This window comes from Emydura macquarii, unplaced genomic scaffold (genome assembly GCF_026122565.2).
Source record: "Emydura macquarii macquarii isolate MOO-44397 ecotype Brisbane River unplaced genomic scaffold, CSIRO-AGI_Emac_v2 contig_2994, whole genome shotgun sequence".
In the NCBI taxonomy this organism is placed as follows: Eukaryota; Metazoa; Chordata; order Testudines; family Chelidae; genus Emydura; species Emydura macquarii.
In genome coordinates, this window is record NW_027133131.1 from 5,155,132 (window position 1) to 5,172,344 (window position 17,213).

Genomic DNA, 17,213 nt, shown 5'->3' on the forward strand with positions numbered 1-17,213 from the left:
TGAATGTGCTTCCCTTTTTGTTTAGAGAGTATGCACACCTTCTGAGACTCTGGTGTGGTGGCTGAGCCTACATACACCCTTTTTTGTACAAATTAAACTATTTTGGCCAGGAGCGTGATTTTGTTTTACGCCAATATAATTAAAGCAGCACAACTCCTTTGTGTGGTCTCAGTTATACTGGTATAAAGATATAAATTCTTGCAGGTAAACTATATAAACACCTTTTTTATACTGGTACAACTGCATCCACTCTAGGGGGTTGTTCTGTTAACTGTATCTGTTTTTAGCTAATCTAGTTAAAGCAGTACAAATACAGTGTATAGACCTGCTCGGTTATTCTTAAGTAGTCTCCATGGATCCATATAAAGACTTCAATTTCTGTGTCTTCAACTTAAGGATAGTTGACTTGCTGTTTCTCTTCCTTTTTAAAGCTCCCTTTCCAAAACATAGTATTACCACGGTAGTTCTGGGTAAATTTCCTCCCTCCCAAGGATGTTCTGTTTTGATTCTGTTTTGCAAAGGTTTCAATCTCTCTCATTTTACAATTGGTTGAATTTTTTTAACTGGATGTTTTATTATTCAGGTTTTCCTGGACCATTCCAACCAAAGTAAAATCTCATCACTATAAAATTAGCTCCACTAATGACAAGTCTTGCATCGTGCCCTTTATATAGCTCTAAACACTACCACTTTGCTGTTTTCCATGGATGCATGTTAACTTCTGTCTGCAGTGTTTGGCAAATTGCTGCATTGGGAGTAGCTACTTTACTGATCGCACGCATGTGTGTTTGTTGACTTATACTGAAACACTACCTTGTTCCTCTGTATTGTAGGCATGTTGATTTTAACACTTAAAACACTCAGGCTGTTCTGAGGTGTCTTACATCACCAGGACTGGCTAGGCTAGGTGTGAAAAGTAGTTATGAAGTCTGGTGGGGCAAAAAGAAACAACTTGTTCAGGACTCTAGGATGGAGCCAGTCCCACCCTTGCCCACATGAGAAGCTTGTTCACCCTCCACCCCTGCTGGGTCCTGCACCTGCCTCAAATAGCAGTCAGGCAACTGTGAAGGGATGCAGCAATGTCTAGAGGCAAGGTATTTCCTAGCAGGAAATCCAAACCGGATCAGTGTTATATAGCTATCTGCCAGCTGAATGCTCGCTAAAGAGGAGTGCGAGATTTGCCACATACACCCACTCCCTGGGCTCCCTCAATCAGTAACAGAATAGTTTGTACTACTGCCCTTCGTGGTAGCATGTGAGTGCCTTCCATATAAAACAAATGGTGGTAGTGGAATTTCTATTGGACTTAATGGAGTTTCGGGCTTCTTTTCCATGATGGAGTTAGAGTTCTTAGTTAGAGAGTTGGGGTAGATTCTTAATTTTGGAAGGAGGGTGTGACCCGTCCATGACTAGAGTAGCCCACCTGAAAATGCCAAGGTCAGGGCAGGCTGCAAAGGGAGAGCAGATTCTTCCAGAACTGGTGGATAACGCTGAAGTTAGATTCCCCGACCAGACACAAACCGTGCTTCTGATTTCCCAAACTGGTTATCGAGAACCTACAACAAGAAATACACACCCTGTGGGTGCTCCACTCCAGGTGTTGGCGCGTCCTTGATCAGAGATTTTTGTCAGCAGTGCCTGTCCAGGTCGCGCATGCGCCATCCCCGTCTCACGGCGCCATTGGCACCCTTTTCGGCGCACGTGCGACCTGATACCCTCGGTTCCTTCTCAATCATCCACAGTCTGAGACAGAACCCTCAGCAGATATTCGCAGCCTGCTTCAGACATTTTTATTTTTTCTCATTAAAGTTAGTTTACCTGTGGTTTAGAGTAGTTTACCTCAATCCTTCCCTTACACACACATTTCCCTCAGACTTACCCTGTAGTTAAAGGTTAATAGAAATATCATGCTAGACTCTCCTGGCTTCAAACGGTGTGCCTCATGCAGGGATGCTATGCCGGCTTTGGACGGACACTCGGAGTGCATCTGATGCCTAGGCGAAGGGCACATCGCCCCCAAAATGCATCCACTGCAAGAACCTAAAATCTAGAGCCAGGCATGACAGGGATCTCCGCCTGAAGCTAATACTTATGGAGAGGTCATTGTGACCTGCCTCAGACACTGGACAGGGTAACAGCTCTTAGGATAAGTCTCAAAAAAGGCAATCTACCCCACCGGCCATGGAGCAGAGTATGAGAGAGAGGTCACCAGGAACGGACAAAGGAGTTGGTACCAGAGAAGCTCTAGGTTCCTCTGATACACTGACTTCCACAACAAGGAAGGACTCTCACTGCTCCACTGAAGAGCCGAGAGAGGGGGGAAAAAAAACAAAACCTGTGATCCGATACGGCACCATGGAAAGTAACGGTCTGCAAAACGGCGGTAACCATCACAACATCGGCACTGACAAAGTCCTCTGTGCTGACGAGCGGTATGGCACTGACACCTACTGAGTCCATGACATCTGCACTGATTGTACCCATGGTGCCTTTGGCACCAACAATATCTGAGGCACCAATGGCACTGACAGCATCAACGGCGCCGACACAAACATCTGCACCGAGAATTGTCATGGAGCAGACTGCGGCACCCACACTAACGACAGAGCCGACGATGCTGGCCCCCCAAAAGCATACCAAAAAGTGCAGGCACCAGGAGAAGGAAGAATTCTTAGCATCCTCCCCACTATATGGGACCGACACCTCCCCAGTACAATTCAGTCAGGAGGATCCCATTTCCCCCATCTCCTTCTCCAGTGATGAGTATGAAGGTGAACAGCCTACCTTGTCCCCTCAATAACTATCACCTACAAGGCATCCAAACGAACACTGTCCACATTCTGGACGTCCATCATACCCATGGCCTGGATCCCCATGGTTCACTCCACCCGTCCCATACTGTATGCACTGACCTGGATAGGACACCTGGTCTGCTTATTCCACAACACACTGTAGACCATCAACCTCCCAGAGATACAGGGAAAGATCACTCTATAGACCTCCTCCAATAGGACCCAAAACAACCAGTCCTACCCAAGAGTAGAAGGATATTGCAGAGCAAGAGAACTCCATTGGCACACAACTCATCTTCACCAGATGAGGCCATAGTTCCCCCCACCTCCTACAACTGCAGACGATTTTAAGCAGTTTCAGGAGTTGTTTAAGAGGGTGGCTGACAGCTTGGAGATTCCACTTCAGGAGGTGGCAACTTCACAGCACAAACTACTGAAAATACTGCAGACCTCAGCTTCTAAAATTGCCCTTCCCATGGACGATGCCCTGATGGAGCCCGCCAATCACATCTGGCAAACGCCTGCCACTATCCCTCCTACTTGCAAAAGGGCTGATAAAAAGTATTATGTCCCCGCTAAAGATACTGAGTTCCTCTTCACTCACCCAGCTCCCAACTCACTGGTCATAGAAGCTGCTAACCAGAGGAACAAACAACAACATAACAAATCAACAACACACAATAAAGAGGACAAAAGACTAGATTTACTTGACAAGAAAGTCTACACCTCAGCTACACTACAATTGAGGGTAGCAAATTACGCGGTGTTGTTGTCAAATTATGATCCCGACAATTACGTGAAGATATCTCAATTTATTGATTGTTTTCTGTCCTCAGGGATGCAGTTTCAGTCCCTTACAAAAGAAGCACAGTTGGTTGGGAGAACCACCTTGCAAGCTTCCCTCGACGTTGCGGACACCACAGCTAGAACAGTGGCAACTGCAGTCGTCATGCGCAGGGCATCATGGCTCCACTCCGTGGCCCTTCCTAAACAACTACAGGCAACGATTGAGGATCTTCCTTTTGATAAAGTGAAACTCTCTTCACAGATAAGACCGATGTTATGCATACCATGAAGGATTCTAGGGCTAAGCTCCGCACACTCGGAATGTAGACACCTGCAACAAGGAGAACCTTTAGGTACCAACTGTATAACTCTAGGTATTAACACTACCAGCAAAGCAGGCAGTATGAGCAATCACGCTCCAGACAAAGGCCCCAGAGCTGCTGGCAGACAAACCAACAGCCATCAACATCTCAGGCTGCCCCTCCTAAACAACAATTTTGAGAATTTGGTCTAGGGTCTGCATGACGATTCCCACCCGTCACAGCCAGAACCCATGACATCCACCATCTTGTTCAAACAGCGCCTACACCCCTTCCCTGTCCCTCTTCAGGGACCCATCTCACGAGCATCTTCTGCAACAGGAGGTAGAACATTTACTCCAAATAGGTGCCATAAAGTATGTCCCCTACCGAGGCAGAGGCTTCTATTCCCATTATTTCCTCACCCAAAAGAAAACCGGAGGTTGGAGGTCCATTTTTGAATATAAGAAAACTGAACAAGTTTATAAGGGTACAGAAATTCAGGATGGTCACTCTAGCTACCATATTACTGGCGCTGGAAAAGGAGGATTGGTTTGCAGACCTTGACCTTCAGGATGCATATTTCCACGTTTCCATTCACCCGGCTCACAGAAGATTCTTAAGATTCACACTGGGCAACAACCACTGTCAATACGCAGTGTTACCCTTTGGCCTTTGTACTGCTCCAAGGGTCTTCTCCAAGATACTTGCTGTCGTAGCTGCCTACCTTCAGAGACTAGGGATTACTGTATTCCCCTATCTGGATGATTGCCTGTTAAGGACACGCACGTACATGGAGGTGGTTCAAGCAATTCACAGACAAGGACATTATTTCATATGCTAGGGCTGATGATCAACTACAAGAAATCTACCCTACAGCCTATGCAACAACTAGAGTTTATAGGCGTGCACTTGGATTCTCTCACTGCCAGGGCGTTCCTACCAAAAACCAGATTCAACACCATTGTGATCCTGGAAACAGCCTGACCCTGAACATATGCACATGCCTCCAAATGCTGGGGTATATGGCAGCAACCACATTTGTAGTACAACGTGCACGATTGCACATGCGAGCCCTCCAAATGTGGCTCACAACAGTTTACAAACCACACAGGCAATCAGACAAAAATGTGGAATGCCAAAAAAGATCAAGCAATCATTAAAATGGTGGACACAGCCCAACAACCTTCTAACAGGGATTCTGTTTATAAGGGAAACACTCTCCATCATGATCACTACGGACACATCACTAATTGGATGGGGAGTGTACCTTCAAGAACACACTGTTCAAGGAAAATGGTCAATACAGGAAAGCAAATTGTATATAAACTTGCTGGAGTTACGTGCCGTCCGCAACACCTGTTGGCGTTTCCTTCCTCTCATAGTGAGAAAAACTGTAAAAATCATGACAGACATGGTATGTATGTTCAATATCAATCAGTAAGAAGGGGCAAGATCCAGCTCCTTATGTTCAGAAGCATTAAGGCTATGGAATTGGTGCATAGGCCACAATATCCACATCAGCGGCATACTTACCTGGTATTCAGAACACCACCGCAGACAGTCTTAGTGGATTGTCTTTGTTTCATAGTGTCAATTGTAGATGAGTTGATCCAAAAGTAGAAATCAGGAATGAAGACAAGATGGAGATGGTACAGTTGCATTTTAGTTTCTGCCATGAGGCTTGTACTTCCTTTGTCTCAAACACAGCCACATGGCATGGAAAACCCTCAGTGTGTGTTGTCCATAGGTATGTTTACATGTTCTGGTGACTCATAAGGTGTAACCCTTGGGTTCTTTCACTGGATTCATTGTACATTTGAGTTCCCTTGATGGGCCATTAAGCAGGCATAGTGCTACTGCCATCCTGTCTGGGGATGTCATCCAGAAACACAGCACAAGTTTGAAATACAAATACACCAGACATATTTAGAACTGAGAATACAAAATTGATACATAGCAAATTATAACTTTTCCAATGGTACCTGACATAGCATATCTTGTAAGATTCATTGTAATTTTGCAATCTTGATATAAATGATCACTTACATTCTGGACAGTATCACAGAGGGCAGTGGCAGTGACAACCACTGTGAATGTCATTCTGGCTATGGTAACAACATTTTATCAAAAAGGCTTTGCAACTTTTCCTGAAGGTGGCTGGCCTCTGAATTAATCCAGTCTTCTTCAGAAGCTCATTCTACAGCCAGACCTCCTCACCTGATTGCTTTGTCTCTGGTGCCAATGCACTTCCTTTCTGAGCAATTTGCAGTGTCAAGCCTTGATGTGCACTTAGAAGGATGCACTGCACCTGCGAGAGAACCTAGTGAAGGGCACATGTTCTTCTAAACTGTTTTGCTGACTTCAAAGCTGGCTTTGTCGGTGCATCTGTAAATCCTAAAACTCTAGGCAAGTTTGAGATGCATCTGCACCATAGTTCTCAAGATATGAAAGTTTGAAACCAGCAGGGCCTGGCACGACTTTTTTAATTCCTACACATTTATGAGGCACTGTACTAGTCCATACAGAGGTAGTGAAATGTTTACTTAGTACTATAGGCTAACAGACACTAGATAACCTTTGGCCATTTTGGTGTCTTAAGTCTACAATTGTTCAGTTTACTAGTGACATTGATAGGCATCAGCCGGCCTTTTGTTTAGCATTGTCTGTTTGCTCAGTGTCTCTTAAACTGAACTTAATTTGTCTTACACAAAATAAATCTGGAGTGACTTCACTGAAGTCAGTGGAGTTATTCTGGACTGACACTAGTGTAACAGAGTGCAGAATTCATCTCTAATCTCCATCGAACACTTTCCTTTGTTTTCCTATCCCTTACTGTTGACAATATCACCAGTCATCCAAGTTCGTCAGTTTGGCATCTCCATGGCTTGTGCTTTTCCTTTTTTCACATTCTTGTGAAATCTTATAGTTTTGTCCCCTCACTCTAAAATCCATTCTTTCCTCCATCCTTCTGGCCCTAGATTGGTCTGCACCTTCTACCTCATCACTTACCCCAGTGAATTTTTAATCTCCTTTCCTGCATCTGTCCTCTCCTCCTCCCACCTTTCCAAAAGATAGTTGCCAAGATCACTTTCCTTCCGCCCTGTCTTTCTAACTTTCTCCCACCTGCCAAACAGTGTAATTTGCTGCTTCTCCCCTTCCATATCAAATTCATACTCCTTTTCCTCCCCTCAAGGTTCTGTCCAATGCTGTCCACCCATGTTTATACCCCATGCTGTGTCCCATGCTGTAGCTAAGCTGATGGCTCACTTCCCCTCCCTCACCCATTCCTGACTTTGGACCTTTATTTATACTAGAGCTGGTGGAAATTTTTCACAATAAAAAAAAAAATTCCATAACTTTGCAAATTTTTTGAAATGACCAAAGAATGTTGTTGTTTAGCTCAGGTTTACACGTTGCTGTATGCTCTGCAGTAATGCTAACCAAGTGTTTTATCCTCTCCTTATAAAACTTCTAAAAAGGCCCATTTGTTCTTAAAGGATTCCATCTACACAGACAACCCTTCGTCTTCCTATTCTCTCCCCACCCATGGCTCCCACCTATGTATTGTAACTTCTGTGTAACAAGCAGTCTTTTAACTCTTTGGCACACTACCCAATACAATGTTGCCAACCCTCACCCTTGGAAAACCACTAGTCAAACCCCCCCACACATCCAAAAATCATGAGGTTAGCTTAAAAATCATGAGGCATTTTTTAATGCTCCCAGGTCCCACATCTGGCTGACAGCGGGAGCCCCTCCCTGTGGGGTCCCTGCCAGGAGGGGCTCCTGCTGTCAGTGGGCGCCCCAGCCACCTGGGGCTGACAGTGATTTCTAAGTAAAATTATTAAGCCTAACTCATGATCTCAGGACAGACCTCTCAAATGTCAGGATTTATTTTGTTTCAGACGCAGCTGAAAAAAAAAAATTCCTGACATTTGACAGTTCTATCATGACATCATGAGTCAGGCTTAATAATTTTACTTAGCAATCAGGTCTCTCACAATTAATTCATGAGAGTTGGCATGTCTGCTATTGTAAAGGGTCTTGTATAAACTGTGGTGCTATATGAATGATTACTATGAAAAAAATAGTACTTTGGTCTACGCATGCTAAAATATAACAGTAAAGTAGGTTCATGCGTTTCAAAGCCAGAAGATACCATAATGATCATTTAGTTTCATCTTCTGCATAACATAGACCAGAGGATTTCACCCAGGCAAGTTGTCTGTGCATGGGAAACACCTGCATAAAGTCTTAGTTTTTGTAATGAATGTAACCAGACGGCTGCAGACAAAACCAGGATATAGAAACAAGAAACCAGGCACAAATTACCCCTCCGGACTTTTTCCTCTTTCTATCTCAATTCAAAGGTCTGGCTGAACAAGCTGGTCCTAATACTGCCTGGTAGGAATGTTGTTTGGGTCCCTGATAAATGCATTTCTGGGCAGGGTGCAGTTGTCTGTTGCATTTGTAACCCAATCTCTGGAATCTGAAGCAACAGTGCAGGATGGAAATTGCGGCAGTTATTCCACTTCTGCAAACAGACATATGAGTACAGACAAAAGGGTTACCAGAGAACTTCAGCTCTGCCAATACCAGCCTCTCAGTGGGTGTCATCAAAGGGCAAATCCCTGGGAACTGTTTAACCTTGGCATGTGTCTGCTGCTCATGTATTTGCCTGGAGACAAACATGCTCATTCTCTTAGCTATGTGGTAGTCACGCCCACACCACTAAAATCAGAGTTATTGTTCTTGGCTAGAACAGAATCCTGCTCCGTCTGCCTAATCAGTAGGGACTGTAGCTCTCGTGAGTGCTTTCTATGTCCCAGGGACCTCATGGGGGACCAGTTAACCCCACCTGGTTTTGTCCTCATATTTTGTCTCCTGGAATGGTCAGTTAATTTTTGTTTCCCAATATCCATATGGCAGTTCTTTTTTAAACAAAATACTCTTTAGCTAGGAAATGAAAAGAAATCTAAACAGTGATTTCAGTTTCCCTCCTGTCTAGGCATAGGCTGCTAAAGACTGGGCTAAGTGACTCAACTGCAGAGAGCTAGCTGTGGAGCTGACCCCAAGCGCTTCCATTTCTCATTGTTCATTCTCTTAGCTGGTGCCAGGCTGTCAGTGGGATTTCCTGCCTATTGCCAGGCCTGCCTTTCCCTCCCCCTAATTTCAGTGATCTGTCTTCATATAGATGTGACTTCCTTTTGTGCTTAGCAGTGAAAGGTGTTTGAAGGTTTGTTTAGCAATGCTGAAACATGCAAGGACAACTATAATTGCAGGTTATAACACTTTTTAATTAAAACTTCTGATTGCCACACCAAGGAGTAGTTCTTTCTACTTTGCATGTGGAAAGGTCTCTTATGCAGTAATCTGCAGCACTTCCCAGCTGATTTCCAGGTGACGGTTAAGGTGCTTGGTTCAAACCTGTAAAGACCTAAACTATTTAGGCCCTTGCAAGTGGCCCATCAAATGGCACGATGCTATTGCTGCAGTTGTGCTCGTGAGGCATGCAAGCTAACACCACAAAACGGTTTAAAGAGGGGGCTGGCAGTGGGATCTTCCCTGGGTGGGGTCCTTGACCCTGGAAATCTTTGATTCACCAGAGCCAGGATTTGGTGATGTTCACTGCATACCTTAAGAGTCTTCAGTCATTCAGGGAAGCTTGGGAGGACAGAAGATAACTGGAGCTATAGGTAGAAGGCAGGGGGGTTTGGACTGGGGAGTCCCATTTAGATATACATGTTCCAACCAGTGCACTTTCTTTGGGTGCTTTCAAATGTTGGGTATCCAAACTTGAGAAACCTTGGGCCTAACTCTTTGAGCGATTCCAATTCCCCACAGTTGCCATGGACTTTCACTAGAGGAGGGGGTGCTTGGTTCTGAAAATCAAGCCCATTGTGGATCAGACTGGGCAACCAGAATGAGTGTACTGACTAGAAATTTTAGGGTTAAACATGAATTTTGTAGCACCTGGAAACTTTGGGGCTAGCTGGGATTGAGTGGAGGTGGATGATTTTAAAATACAGACTAGTCATTTAAAATTGCAGTTGTCTTTGGAGCTCCATTCATGGATGAGGACTCCATTGTGCTAGGCATTTAATGAGTATAAATATCTAGATAAGCAGCACAGAGATGATCTCTACAGCCTAACACGAGAGGAGTAGGAAGCTTTACCATAGTCTGAGGACTGGAATGACTCACTGGTCTAACATAGATAGTCCCCAATTCTAGGGGATAGATTATGACTAACAAAATACCCCAGTTGGTACACAATGATTTTTGATATGACAAAGGTAACTTTCAGGAATTTGAGCATTTCACAGGTTTCACGAATGTGCTAGATGTGGGGGGTTTAGTTTGTCATTAAAGGTCATTATGCTAATTAAAATTCAGAGAGATAGTGAAACTGAAAGTTTGTTTGAAAGTCACTCTTTTTTAACTTTCAGTAAAAGACTCAACCAGAGCAAAATATAAATAACTGGCATGTCTGATGATGGCAAATTCCCAATACCCCCTGTCTCAGCCTCCTCCTAGAGCAGGCCATCACTTGTTGGTACTGCCCAATACTTGCTCCTTTTATTTTAATGAATTAAAAGTTTGGTTTCTAATAATGAGGCTGCCAAAAATCTATTTGGCAGCAAAAAATAAAATCTGAATCCTGTTTTAACATCTTCTCTTCACCTTTGTGTTCTGCCCAGGACACATCCTGGTACAAATAGCCAAAGAGCAATCCCCAAGCTAAAGTAACTTTAAGCATACACGCTAAACTTATTTGTATTTTCATAACACCTAGGAGCCTCAGCCATGGACCAGGACCCCGTTCTGCTGTGTGTTTGTACAAACACCAATCAAAAAGAGCCCTAATGTAATGTTCTAACTTCCTCATTTGCCTGTGCTCAGGCAACTTTAATATTACTCACTTGTATTGTGGAAGCACCTTAGAGGAGTTCCAGTCATGGAACAGGACCCCACTGAGCTAGGCACTGTACAAATGCACCCCAAAAAGATAGTTCCTGCCCCAAAGAGCTTACAGTCTAAGCACCCATCCACGTAAGTGCCAGTTGGAGTATCCAGTAGAATCAGGCACTCTAGCCTGGGTTTGAAGCAACACAGGCTTTTCAAACTTGTCTTAAATTGTGGGCCTAATTTTCAGTGCACTAGCCACTCGCTGGTGGGTTTCCAATAAAGCATATTGAAAACTACCACACAAATTCATTTTCAAATTTAGTTGCATACAGATTTAATTGCTTCCTCCTGAAGCCATATGGATCTGTCCAGAACTTCTGCACCGTGTGAGCCTCTTAACTCTGGCATCCAGCAGGTAGTTGATTACGGGCACCATGAAAAGAAATATTTTCCATTTCTCACTGATAGCAAAGCCAATTTTCACCTGCTTGGCTGAGGCAATCATCTCAACATTGGAAGCATGCACCAGGGCTGCCCAGAGGTGGGGGACAGTTCGCCCAGAGCCCCTAAACCGAGAGACATTGCAACCTGGTACAAAGGGTCACAGCACCACTCAGATTTGGTCTGGTGGCCCCTCTGTCATGATGGAGGAACAGCTAGCTGAGTCAGACCTGAGTGGTGCAGCAATCCCAGGTGTCAACTGGTAACTTCTGGAGTGGGAAGCTGGCCCCAGCCCCATGGGACAAGAGCTGCTGTTGTGGGGTGAGTGTGGGGCGATCTCACTCTCCAACTCTTCCCCCACCTCCCTTGAGTGGTAATTTTTTGGAAGAGTTGAGGGCCTCATTTTCAGATTTTGCCCAGGCTCCCAAAAACCTCTGTGCAGCATGCATTGGCATGCACTTTTGCTTTTAGTTGAATACAGAACCTGTTTATGCTTGCAGACAGACAAGATTAGTGCAGGAAGGGATTTGGTTATTTTAAATTTTCGGCAGGGTGCCTGGGACATAGCTTTAAGTGAACCTTGAAATGGCTAGTTCTGTACATTTTATAAAAATACACTGAGGTTGGACAGAGCCGGACAGCCTGTGCTCTTGTTGTGTGCCTGTGGGTGGGATGTCTGCCCTCACTGCCCTGACTCTGTAATTTTTTTCTTTTGTAATAAGGAAGCAAGGACCTATGCTCTGAGCAATAAGCCTCTTAAACCATTTTATTTTCCACTGCTACTCTGCGTGGAGGTATACAATGATTTGCATTAGTTTTCACGTGATCCAGAATCCAAGCACTCTATGCTATTGATTTTTATTACCATAGTGCCTAGAGACCCCAGCCAAGATAAGTACACTGTTGTGCTGAGCAGTGGGCAGATGAAGTCCCTGCCCCCCAAAAAACTTACAATAGACGAGACAAAGTGTGGGAGGGGAAACAGAGGCACCGGGGGAGAGAGCAGATTTGCTAACCCAACTCTTCAAAGTCATGAGCTGAGTCCATCAAAATAAGACCTTTAACCATGAGGCCTTTTTTTTTTATAAAAAGGTTGCATCCTCTTTATTTGCTTTCTGTGTTTGTTTGGTTTTGTGGGGGTTTTTTTTTGTTTGTTTGTTTGAGCCTATAGGCTGCACTTGGGGGACATTTTAAAAATTTTTCTCCACAAACACAAGCATTAGAAACTTTTTTTAATGACAACCAGAGGTTCTCACATTATCACTTGCCTCCTAGCAACTCATGAAATATCGCAAGACTTGTAATAGCATCAAGAGAGTTGGTAATAAGGCCAGGTGACTTGTCCATAGTCATGCAGCAGACCTGGGAATAGAACTCAAATCTCCTGACTCCCAGGCCATGCTGCCCCAGCTGTATTTAGGAAATACAGTAAAAGCAGCTCCAGAGCTGAATGAAGATTTTTTGGCCCATCTAATCTCATTCAGGTACCAAATTTAGGTTTATAGCATCCCAGATAACATTGTTTTCCCTTTTTGCTTAAATGAACTGTAGACATATTGAATTTAATGTCTTTATAATATGATTTTACAGGGCCCTATTTTTCAGCCTTTCCTTTTGAGTAGCCCCATTGACACAGGTAGATAAGGACTGCAAGATCCAGCTGGAAACACAATTTAAAGCTTTGTAGCAAGAAAATAATTGCTTTGAGAAGTCCTCACCTCAGAGCCTCTTATTTACTTGTGTCCTGATATATCCTGCTGAACCATTGCATGAATTCATAGAGAGAAAGAGTGGTGATGAAAAGTCAGGGGGAGGCGATTCATTGAGAACTTTTTTAATTAAGAAGAAAGCAAACTTTGGGCTACTATGTATTTGTATTACTGTATTGCTTTGGGGTTTCAACTAAGTGTGGGATGCCATTGTGCTGGGCCTTGTACATAAATACAGGAAGAGCCCATCTTGAAGCACTTGCAATCTAAATAGACAAGGCAAAGACTGGGAAGAGAAACAGCCAGGCACCGAGTAGGGAAGTGAGTCCAAGGTTACCACGAGGGTCGATGGCAGAGCCAGGAATAACATCCAGACCCGACTCCTAGTCCCCTAACCAACAAATCATGCTGCCTCTCAGTACTTTTAACTTGTTGCAGGTCCAATGGGTAACCTGAGATCTCTCTCTAACTGAATGGGAGTGGTATGTCTACACTGCAATAAAACGCCTGCGCCTGGCCTGCTTCAGCTGGCTCAGTCTGCAGGGCTATAAAATTGCAATGTAGATGTGCGGGCCCGGGCTGCCATCCCTCCCAGTAGCTTTGCTATTTGGATTTCTGCTTGTAGATGTTCTTGCTCCAATCTCTGCTGCTTCATCACACTTCCCCTCCTTTCTAGAAGATGCATTTTTGTATGTGTGTCTATCTCCAACTGTGTAACTTCCCTCAGAAAATTCAATCTGTGCTCACAGCCAGGCTGTAATTACACTGCATTCTTCATCCAGAACAAAGACAAAGGATCCCCGTTGTACATGCAATACAGAAACCAATGAGGACTGGAACTAAAAATCAGCCCTGGCATTTAAAGCACACGGGCCAGGGCTGCAGGGCCCACATGAAGGGAGAGGGACGGGCGGAAGGGGTGAAGCCAGGAGAGGGAGCAAAGCGGCCGCCACGCTCTTGCTAGGGCCCTGCTGGGCCCATGTGATGTAGCGGAGCCAAGAGTCTGGGAAGAGAGAGCAGTTGCCACGCTCCCGCCAGGGGGCGCTGCTGCTGGGCCCATGCATGGTGGGATTTAGGATTGGGAGAAGGGCGGGGCCAGGAGGGGGAGCAGAGCGGCTGTTGCGCTCCAGCCAAGGCGCCACTAGGCCCACATGGTGGGGGGGGGGGACGACACTGGTGGGGCTGGGAGGGGGGAGTGGCTACCTGCTCGACCAGGACCAGCTGGAGGGCCTGATGAAAGCAGTCCGCCAGCCCTTGAGTGCACTGGCCCCTCTGCTATTTGCCAAAACTGCCAGCTGGCCAATCTGCCCATGACAGAAACCAAACTTAATACAGAAGCACCACTATGCTTCTGCTAACTGGTCACTAAAGAGCACACCCCATACAATATTTATTTCTATTGTGGTAGTGGCTTGGAGCTCTACTCATCGCCTGGGACCATACTGTGCTAGGCACCATACAAACACAGAACAAAAAGTTAGTCCCTGGCCCAAAGAAATAACAATACTGACTAGTCAAGGAGGGCAAGTTATACTTTTGGTGGGACCTGTAACTCTGTATGTCCTGACAACATATATTTCTCCCACATCCTGCAGTGGGATTTCTGTCATGCACTCCAACCAGTTAACCAAGCCTCCAACCAGGAGACTTTTAAGGCTGGTAAATATTTAATAACATACTCTCCTTTGAAAGGCCTTCGCTGGCTACAAGTTGACCTATGCTCTAATTTGGTTTGGTTTCCTTTGCTGCTTCTGTTTGTGGGTCAGTTCTGCATTTCTCTGTAAATCCTTCCCACTCTCCTTTTTCCAATTTCAAAATGTCTGAAACTGGGAAATTTAAACTGTGGCTAATATTTTCCTGTTTATAGTTACATGTTTTATTTGTTGACAGGAAGCCCTGTTTTTCTGTGCAGCTTAAATTTTTAAACCTTTTAGATAACCATAGAGACGTGCAAGTTGTGACTGTCTTTCAAAGTTAAAAAAGAAAGTATTTTAAAATGCAGAGGCTGCAGAAACCGAACAGTAGCAGCTTAGAGGACTTTTCTGGCACACGCTTATTACAACCCTTATCCGACAGCCCATTCAATGGAGAGCTGGGTTTGAGTGCACATGGCCCATACAATGTTTTGAAACCGTCTCCACATGCAGCTCCAATGTTTCCTTAGTGGTAAACAAGCCAAAACACCATAATATTTGTGTGTTTTATTTTCAGGAGGAGCATGAAAAGAAAAGCTATGTTCACCTGTCCATTCAACAGCGACTGCAAAATTACCAAAGATAACCGGCGGCATTGCCAAGCCTGCCGGCTGAAGCGTTGTGTAGACATCGGCATGATGAAAGAATGTGAGTAAGCAAGTGCACAGTCTCATGTGGAATAGGTTGCTTGTGTGCTTAATGTATGTACGTTTGCCATAGTTTAAGGCTGGGGTTTTGAGGAAGTCAGCTGGCCAGCTCCCATGGACTTGACTCTTTCAGGTCCCTTTCCAAATTCTAGCCTAAAATTTTTGGCCTAAACCTTCAGAAGTGACTAGTAATTCTCTGGCTTTTTGTTTTCTTGGGTGCCCAACCAGAGACACCTTTGAAAGGGGCCTGTTTTGAGAGAGTCCTGAGCTCTTGTCAGGAATCCGGGTTTGCAGCAGAGCCGGTCTTCAGGCAATCTAACAAGCACAGACAGACAGTAGTAGGCGCCCTGATTGGCTACGCCACTTCACTGGTTGGAAGTGTCAGTAGGCCAGCTCTTAAGCCCAGCAGCAGTTCAACAGCTGCTCAAGCCATTCGCCTAGGGCCTGTTTGTTCCCATCCCTAGTCTTGCTTTGTTCCCAGCCTTCCTCACTCCAGATAAACCAGTCCTAACCCTTGGCTCTGGTTTCTGACTTCTGATCCTTGGCTGTGGCCTCTGACTCCAGTTCTGACCCTTGGCTCTGATTTCTGACCACTAACACCTGCTCTAACTATTGGGCATGGATGCCCACATCCTGGGCCCTGACAGCTCCTGCCCTCTGAAAATCAGGCCCCTTTACGTTCTTTAATATCTTCAGTTGAGCAACCAAAAATGGAGGTGCCTCGAATCCCTAGACACTGCCGTGGGATAGACAAATAAGTTAAAAGTCTGAGTAATACATGGATCATTTCAAGCATCACTTGCCATCTTAATTTTTAATTTGGGATGTAACTAGACCACAGTAATTCATGGGTAATAAGGTCTACAATCCTGAATTGTTTTTCAACATTCACCATGATTTAAAGGAGAATTTTTGCAGTAGGCCAAAATTGAGACACAAGTTGTTCCCCAATCAAGGCTTGTCAAATTAGGGAATCATACACCTTACACTGATGGAGTTACACCTATGGAAATCCTTAATGAAGACACACTGCACTGGATCAACCTACCCCAGTAGTCATACCGTTGTAATATGCTGGGTGCAATTTCCCTAACCTAGACAAACTCCAAGTGTCTTGTATTCATCTAACATCTGTAGATATTTACTTTCTAAATCCAAGTTTTCAGCTTCCCAGTCAAGTCTCTCTCTTGCCTGGCCCTTTAAATATTCATGCTATACTTCCATTTAGGAGTTCAAGCATCTTCCACATAATTTTGGCTTCATGCATCTCTTACTATAGTTTTTTGGTGTCGAATTTCCTTGTTTTTCCTTAATGGCATCTCTTGTTGGTATTAATTTCAGCAGAGTTCTGTTTTGTGACATTGATTCTCCTTGGTAGCACTGTACTGTGCATGGAGGAGACGGATGGGGAATAACTTGGAAAAGTAAAGTTCAACTTAGTTCAAACACACTAACATTGTCAAAATATTGATTTTTCTGAGTTCATACCTTTAATGGTAGAAAAGTAACTCTTAAAAATAAAACTTGTGCAATAATTTTCTTCATACACATTCCTTTCACTTCCTTACGGATGGAAGTCAAGATTTACTTTCTCACAGTGTCCAAGCCAAAATGGTCCACCTTCGTTAGGAAGCTTCACAAACTTCCTGCAGGAGCCATGCTGCTCCCCTGCCTCCAGAGTCTGGATTTGTTATGGCGTGTAGGTTGAACCTGTGCAACTACCCAAAGACCCCGCACCTGATCCTCGGCTGCCTTGTACCTTCTGTGTCCATTATACCTGTGTAAAGTGGGTGTAAGGTATTAGTTATCAAAATGTTTGTGTTGCACCCAGTTTGCACAGGTATAAATGTCACATGATATGATTCAAGGGAGAATCAGACTTGGCTTCTCCCCCATGGGTTTGGAGTGGGGAGAATCTCTTTGAGAGCTGCTG

The 17,213-nt window shown here is 44.5% G+C and overlaps 1 protein-coding gene across 4 annotated transcripts in view; it reads left to right on the plus strand.

Moving 5' to 3' along the window:
- Positions 1 to 17,213, plus strand: part of VDR (vitamin D receptor) — a 99,156-nt gene that overhangs the window by 47,677 nt on the left and 34,266 nt on the right. For all 4 annotated transcript variants that reach the window (XM_067529777.1, XM_067529778.1, XM_067529779.1 and 1 more), the window contains one exon: positions 15,151 to 15,281. In XM_067529777.1, the coding sequence (XP_067385878.1) occupies positions 15,151 to 15,281 (131 nt within the window). The remainder of the gene's footprint in view (positions 1 to 15,150; positions 15,282 to 17,213) is intronic.